The sequence below is a fragment of the Atta colombica genome, unplaced genomic scaffold (assembly GCF_001594045.1).
Source record: "Atta colombica isolate Treedump-2 unplaced genomic scaffold, Acol1.0 scaffold53, whole genome shotgun sequence".
Classification (NCBI taxonomy): domain Eukaryota; kingdom Metazoa; phylum Arthropoda; class Insecta; order Hymenoptera; family Formicidae; genus Atta; species Atta colombica.
Window position 1 is genome coordinate 553,787 of NW_017259543.1, and position 8,814 is coordinate 562,600.

The window sequence follows — 8,814 nt, forward strand, 5'->3', positions numbered from 1 at the left end:
CGCAGTCTCTATTCAACTATTACTTTTATAATTCTCAACTATTATTCTTCAATTATTGTTCGCTATATATACTTCAATTTTTTTAATATGAATATGTTAAAAAAATAATTCAAATATGATAATATAGAATCTTAGAAAAGAGGGTTATCACTCAACTATTATTATCATAGTGTTTTTATATTTCCTCAACTATTATTATTTATCATACAGTTCAAATAGAGTGAATATGTTGACAAACATAATCCAAATATGATACTATAAAAACACAGGAAAGAAGATTATCACTCAACTATTATTATTATCATAGTGTTTCATTTTTATACTTCCTCAACTATTATCTTTCAACTATTATTATTTATCATACAGTTCAAATATGATATTAAAGTATTTTACGAGAAAGGATTATCATTAACTATTATGATAGTATTTTTTCTTTTTTTATATATTATTTTTTATATGTGACTTTATCCGATTATTATAGACTAATATTATTACAGTCTATTCAACTACTCTTCCTATAATTCCTCAACTACTACCATTCAACTATTATTATAGTGTTTATTTTCTTTTATTTACGCATTTTGTCCGATTACTAGGTGATATCATCATAGCAATTTCCATTCAACTATTACTTCTTTAATTCTTTAGCTACCTATTCAACTATTATTATAGTGTATATCTCTTTTTCTTGTGAATATATCTATATAGATTTTATCTGATTATTAATCAAAGCTGATTGAATGATAGTATATCATTATTACAGTCTCTCTCTATTTAACTATTGTTTCTGTAATTTCCTGACTATTATCCTTTCACTATTATTATTCATAATATAATTTAAATTTTATGTAACTGATTATTTCTTTAAATGATAACTTAAATGACTACAATCATAATGTCGCGTTTATCATTATTATTTTTAATGCTCTACTTCTACTATTGAATCTTTCATTGTGCCAATTACAAATTTACGTATCAGTATTCACGAATAAATTTCTTCATCTAAATTTGTATTTTTATTATGTGTTTATTATTCTTTCAAACATATCTTCTTATTCTACTCATATTTTCACATTTCATCCCTTTTTTTTGTCCTCATTAACCTCGCATCATGAAAATGTGACAAGTATATAAGAGGATCTTCTTCAATATACTTTTTCCTTTCTTTTTCTTTTTATTTTTCTACTTCACTTTCCACTTCGAGACTAAATCCGTAACAATCCTCACTATCATCCTTCCTCTTTTTCTTTCCCACTTTCGATTCCCAGTTCTGTCAAAGTGGTGTTTTGTCCCAGAAGAAGCGGATAGTCTTAAAAGGAGGAGAAGTTATTTCTGCGTCGTACGGCGCGATGCTGGATGATAGATTAGACCCGGAGCGGTTATCACAGGTAGACTCCCTCGGGAACGATCCCGTTTGGGGGGCAGGCCTCGGCGCAGAATGACGAGCGTCGTCGGCTCGTGCTGTTGCTGCTGCTGCTGCTGCTGCCGGAAGCGAAGCCGCGAAGAGGAGCAACGAACAGCCCGGCGACGAAGACGACGACGACGAGCGACGAGTTTGGGTCCCTCTAGCGCCAGTGGAGGGCTATGAGCACTGACAATGGGGACGAATCCTTGGTAATTATCGTGCCTTTCTCTTTTTTTTTTCATCGCCCCCGCATCCCCTCTACTGTTGTTTTCCACTATCCTTCGAATAAACGTGTTGAGCGACTTTTCCATCCGTCGTACGTTTGTACGAGCTGTGTGTTAAGTTATACTATGTATTGCGTCGTTTGAGGTTTTACATAAAGGCTATGATAATACCTGATTTTTTTCTCTCTTTCGATTTTCGATTTTTTTTTGCATTATTTCCCCTTTTTAATTAATTTGGAAACATTATTCCGCTTTTTTTTTAAACATTAAGAGTGTCGTTATGTACGGAAAAAATGGTTTCGCTAAAGTATTTAAAAATTCATCCAGATATAGAGTTGACAATAATTTTGCGTGTACCATCTAAATAATTATATTAGATTCAAGCTGATTGTTGAAATGTTAAAACTTTCTATAGCATTGTTATCTAGCTTAAGCGTCCTACATAATTATTTTGATGGCCCAATAAAATTATTTTCAGATCTTTACTTAACTAAATTTTTTTGACACTTCTGTGTATGATTTGAATTATAGAAGATATAAATACTTTACGAAAAATATAGTTATACGAAACTATCGAGTGTTTTGATATATTTGAACACTAGTTTATTCTGCGGTCTCTACTTGCTATTAATTTCTATTTTATCAGAATTTTTCTGATGTAATCCATTTATAGATATCACTGTATCTAGTTTTCACGGCTTTGAAAATACGATAATGTATTTTAAGCTTACACTGCTCGTTGTTTCCTTCCTTCTCTCTTCCGTCTCTCTCTCTCTCGCTATCGCGTGGAAGGATTGTGGTTGGATTTGAAAGCCCGTTCCTGACGTAACGCGGTCACGGATCGTACGTTTTCGTTTCCGGAGATACGACGCTTGAAGACGTGATCGATAAAGACTACTTTCCGACAAATTATTTTACCACTGTTTCTTTATTTCGGTGCAATTCATCTAAGTCTTAATAACCATCTAATAATTTAATAATTACAAATTGAGTAAATTGAAGTAGAAAATCAATTACTTAGATATTATTTCTTTGTATCTCAGAAAGTCCTGAAAAGATCGGCAAAATTTTAATTATTGATCAAATTTTTCATACCTAAATAAATAATTTTATCTTTCAAAACTGACATCCTTTGTACTTAAAGAAAATATTTCAGAATTTTTGTTACCCCAAAGGGTTCTAGAAGGATTCTAGAATTAAGAACTTCCCGAAATTTTTTGGAGCACAAGAATTGCTGCAAAACATTTTCGGAGCGTCGACAATCTTATAAATCTTACAAACCCAGAAAAATCCAAGAATTTCTGTATTAATTTATATAAAACGGGCAAAAAATAACTTATGTAAAACGGAAAAGTTTCAAATTCTTTGCATAATTCTTGTAAAAGTGAAATGAAGAGAGTACAGAAAATTTGATCTACAGGCATTTCTTCGCAGCTAATTAGGCCCTAATCAAGCCGAACCGAGAACTTGACAGTCGACCAGCTCCGCTAATCGATTTCTACCTTCACTTCCGCCGTCGCTTTTCAGCGACGTTTATTTGTGCTGAATGCGACATGCCTCGAAGCTGTCCAACTTGTAACTTTACTGCATATCGGTCGTGTAAAGCGATAGAACACCAACCATGTTGATGTTAAGTCATTTAAAGCAGGGTTAAATCCACACCATGTTGCTGTTGATGTCGACATTATGACATTTATTAAGACACGATTATAGAATTCCTTTAAAATGCTTTGTTCCACTACACTTTAAAAAATATGGACATAGAGAAATATGGACATATTTTAACACCATGGATGTTAAATATAATTCTCACTGTCTTGGTGATGATATACCAACATAGATTTAATACTATTGCATGATGTTAAATCATTTAAACCAGAGTATTAAACTCATATTAAATTAAACCCATGTTGATGTCAACATCAACACTATTTATAATCAGTTTTTATTTCAAGATCGTCTTAAGTAATATCTTAAAACGCTAATACGGTCCTCTGATTGGGTCGTGACATCTCAAGACAGAACTTAAAACGGTCTAGAAAACGGTCTATAAAAACTGACTATGAATACCAATCTTTAAAAATTATACAAATCTCGGCATGATATTAAATACGCACTCATACTTTTTAGAGTACAAAAGGCGTCCCCGCGAACTTCTCCATCTCGACATTTCGCAATATTTTCATGCAATTTGTTGAAATTATACTACAGTGCTATAACTCTCCTCGTAAATTGCAGTTTCAAGTCGCGCCGCTCGGTTTCCACATAACTCCGACTCTCTCTTATCTTTCGTGCGCATCGTAAGGGAAATGTCAAGGATCTCGTGCGTGCGAGGTGCCAGTCGGGCGATTCCCCGATGCAATGCTTCCGCGATGACGGTCGATGTTAATGGGCAGAAAATTACGGTACCGATATATCACGTTTGTGTAATCGTCACCCAGGTGTTCCTCGCTGGCCTGACATTGAGTCTTGACATTCCGTCACGTTTCCACGAGCGTTATCGGCAAGTCGATTATCGCAAGTCCTTCGGCGCGCCCGTGAAACGTCCTTATCAATGTTCGTCGCGATAGATTCTCCTGAATTAATATCGTCGTTTGTCCTCATTCGAATCAATCAAATAACGTTCAGGATTATCACCGCAGCTTCTATCAATTGAAAGTATTTCTCTTTCAAAGGAAATGTGACGAAGTTGAAGATTAGATATAAAGAAGTTTTTAACGAAGAATTTGAAAAAAACTCTTCCTAATCTCTATCTAATCTTGCAACTAGAGTAGATCTTATTTCTTGAACTAGCCTTAACATTCAAGTGTGGTCTTGTTTCTCGAATGTTTCCGCGAACTTCTCTCATAAGACTCTCAATTTACGTAAAAATAGAAATATTAATATGATAATTAAGAGAGGAAAAAGTGCTAATGTGAATCTTACTTAAAATTCTGAAATGTTTTTAATTTGTTCTTAACTAAATAATAAAGTCATGAAACAATTGTCACAGCCACTTTTTGTTGACAATTATTGACAATATTTATCTATTACAAGATATTGTTCTTTAGTATGATTTTTAATGTCAAGTTTAATGTGGTTTAAAGTTCGTAAGTAAAGAATTTATAATTTAAATTAATTTTTAAGGTACTACAGTAAATTTGTGATGAGTTCAATATTATCGCTGGGATTTAATTTTAAATGTAAATCTTGTTAACATTTCTATATTTTTTAACGTAAATAATATGCGTCCCAAGATTTTTAACGAAAAATATTTTCAGGAAGTTGTTTTCCTTTATAAATCTTTGATTATTATTTTAAGATGATTTTAAGAAATATCCTTAGAGGAGAGTATTTGGACTTTATAAGAAGTCTAAATAAACCTGAAAAAAATCAGATAATCACATGATAACATCCTTTTTCATTTAAAGTTTTCCCATTTTTTAAATTGTCGTAATCAAGTTTTGTATTAAATTTCGATTAATAAATTTAATTTGCATTTCATTAATTAGGTTAGAATATAATTAAAAAATAAAAAATTACATAAAAAAGAAAATGGAAGCCCACATTACCATTTTGTTTCTAATCATTGTAATATAAAAATTTCTTGCAAATTGAATATTTTTAAAACGTTTAATTTGATTACTGTGTATCGAAATTCGATGATGACTAATTTTTATTCTAATATTTAAAAAATCAATATCTCAGCGAACAGGTCTTATTAGAGTCCTACCGAACCTTTGCATTCCATGGTGATCAAAGCGATCGAATGCGACATATCGTTCTCATTCCGGGACAGATAAGTTGCTTCATCGCTCTGGGAAAGTTCCGGCAGCCAACTGGAAAAACACTAATTCCAAATTGGGAATCCATTCCTAGCTGATCTATTCGCTCCGATGAGCCGAGTATCGCGAGAGGCTTGAGACGCTTACGGGGAATGCAAAGTAATACGTGTCAAGTCTAACGAGGCGCGTCGCGGAATGCAGACAGGAGGCGAAGGAAAACATGGTGCAACGTGGGAAAAATTAAGGCCGAATCGAAATATAGTAAAGATTAGAGCTTAATACGTGTTCTCCAAGATAACTGTCTTCTATTGTTCAAAACCTTGTCAAGAGGCAGATATCTTCAGATAAAAACAAAGAAATAACAATTACAGAAAGATACACGATATCATTATTTTCTTTCTGATTACTTTTATTATACAATTAAGAACATCGCACGTCTTATACCTAATTAATTATATAATGATGCAGTTTCCAAATTAAGCATCAAGTGTTGCGAAAATTAAATATAATCTTATATCTTGATCAGTTCGTAGATTTTCTTTCATAATGTTGTACGAAAACTAATTGGTATCTATAATGCAAAGATCACATGTATAAAATTCTAAACATATCTCATTTAATTGGTTATTATTAATTTATTAATAATAATTTAATTATTAAAACATAAATTACAAATAATTCTTTAATGTTCGTATAACTTTCAAACAAATTAATAAATAGTATAAATTAATAAATAGTAGGTCAACAATTAAACGAGCTATAATTAGATGTGTGTGTGTGTGATAAAATAAAATTTATTATTTCACAATATAATTTTTCACCGACACATTTCGATTATACTTAGTCCTCATCAGTCGCAGAAATATAATTACCCAATATAACAAAAATTAAAACAACATATTTAAAGGATTATCTCAACTTCGATTTTCATAAACGCAACCATAGTCAATTTGTCAAAAACATAGTAATAATGAGTCATAATCCAATCAATTCGTCGGTTAACAGCGAGAAAGGGCAGTCAGTATGAATAAAAGAAAGTTTCCAGTAAAATTACAGAAGTAGCTTGAAACCAAAATTCCACGTAAGAACGATGACAATAACGTTCTAGTTAATAACGAAGTAATTTCTAAAAAGAGAAAGTATTATGTACTTCCATTTATCCGTAAGGTCACACAGTCCGCCACACGCATGATTAGCAAATCAATATATAGCATAGATTACAGATGCATTAACAAATTTGTAAAAGCTTATAAAGATAAAAAAGGTTATTCTGACATATTATAATAATGTAGTTTATAAAATTCAATGTAACAATTGTGATGATTCTTATGTAAGGCAGACAAAGAGAAAACTCAATACGAGAATAATGAGCATTTTAATAATATAAGGGTTGACTCATCTAGACATTCGATGATAAGAATATTGTATATTGAAATACAATCATAGTTTTAGTTGGAAGAATAATGGATATCGAATCAAATTTCAATAAAAGACTCATTTCTGGAACATTACACATTAACAATTAAATGATATAAATTTGAAAAAGGTCGAATCTCTAGATGACATATATGTTTATCTGTTAAATTTAATCTCGAATAATAACAAAAACGACAGCGCTTAGTTCTTTGTTCTCTTGATATTCTGACATACGTGTATGTCAGTCGTGTGTAAACTCTCTTGCAATCAAGATCTTGTATCATGTAAATAGGATCCGAGGATCTAAGTTTTTTACTTTGCAATCGCAATAGATAACTGCTAATTCTATTAAAATATATTATGTGTATTTGCCTCATGAATATTGTAAGTATTGCATAATATAAAAAAAATTTACTCTCTATTCTACTATAATTATTATGTATAACTCTTTAATTTGTTAATTGACTTTACATTTAACTTAAAAGCAAGTTCATTTATATTCTAATTGGTAGTTTGCTACAAATTATATGTATATTTATACAAAAATTTATAAATTTCATTGTTTTTATCTATATAATTTTAATTGTTAAGATTTGTTTAATTTTCGATCTGCAACGATTTTATATCTTTATTATTATTCTATTTAATTATCTACCAATAGTATTAAGGACGCACGTACAATCATTTTATATAATTTGATATCAATCTACATCTATAATTTTACTGAAAATTTTCTGTTACTCACAATATCCTTTCTCGCTATTAATCAACGATTAGACTCATACTATATTTTATTATTCGACAAATTGATTAAATATAATATGGTTGTATTTATACTGACTATTGAAAATCGATCATTGAGATGATCCTTTAAATATGTTAATTTAATTTTTGTTATATAAGATAATTATATTTCTGCGATGAGAACTAAGTATAGTAAACACGAAACATATCGATGGAAAATTATTGTATATTGTGAAATAATAAATTTTGCTTTGCCACACATCAAATTATAGCTCGTTTAATTGTTGATCTGGATACTATTTATTAATTTAATTATTATTAATTTATACATTATAAATTATTATGAAAATGATAATCTGTGTAAAACTGATATTTAAGTAATTTTTTTCGAAAATGCCATAACGGGAGAATGTTTTTTTAATTTTGATATGTACACATGATATAATAAACTAGTATAGTAAAAAGAATTCAGGAAACGACAGACTGAAACTTGGTCGCGTGTTACAGTTTCAAAGAGAAACCGCGACGATCGCGCGTGCCACGATATCGGCGTACTTTCGCAATTCTGACGTGCGAAAATCGCGAGCAGGGGGAAGGAGCACGAGTTGTGCGGAAAGGAAAAGAGATTCCTCTCGTTCCGTATCGTGAATTCAGAATGGACATCCGCCTTTCTCACGGCGAGACGTGAGAAGATTGGCCCGAGCGTCAAGTTATAAACTAGTGCGCGTACAGAGCTTCCCGCGCATCTCTATCGTATCCTTCAATTGGAGCAATCGTCTTTATCCGTGTATGGATCTACCCACACTTCGAATCCAAGTCAATTTCTCGCAGAGAATTGATAACTAGAAATTGTCGCAGTGAGATCAAATCGAGTGAGATGACGGATCAGGAGGAATGGCCTTTATAGCTGCTCCGATAGGAAATTTAGCCTCGATCCGAGTATTAGGTCCACTTAAAGTGATTAGCAACGTTTTTCACGTCCGAAGAAGGCCACGAGATACGATGATCGTGACAATTATCCGATGACTCAAGCCCCTCATTGAAAATCGCGCGACTGACTCAATTTGAGGATCGGAGGTTTTGCTCCATTTGGATCGATACACTTTGAACTGATTATTTAATCGATATTATTACAATTTCGATGTATTTATATTTATCCTGTTCAAAAATTAATATTTCATTTTTATTTAAGTGACATATAATTAAAAATTAATATATTTATTTAAAAGAAATTTGCATAAAAAATGTATATATATATATA

At 31.5% G+C, this 8,814-nt stretch overlaps 1 protein-coding gene across 1 annotated transcript in view; it reads left to right on the forward strand.

The window, feature by feature from the left end:
- Nucleotides 1-1,079: 1,079 nt before the first annotated feature.
- Nucleotides 1,080-8,814, forward strand: part of LOC108691848 (ral guanine nucleotide dissociation stimulator-like 1) — a 44,468-nt gene continuing 36,733 nt past the window's right edge. Inside the window, exon 1 of the mRNA XM_018199779.1 lies at nt 1,080-1,614. Within this exon, the coding sequence (XP_018055268.1) occupies nt 1,585-1,614 (30 nt within the window). The 5' untranslated portion in view covers nt 1,080-1,584. The remainder of the gene's footprint in view (nt 1,615-8,814) is intronic.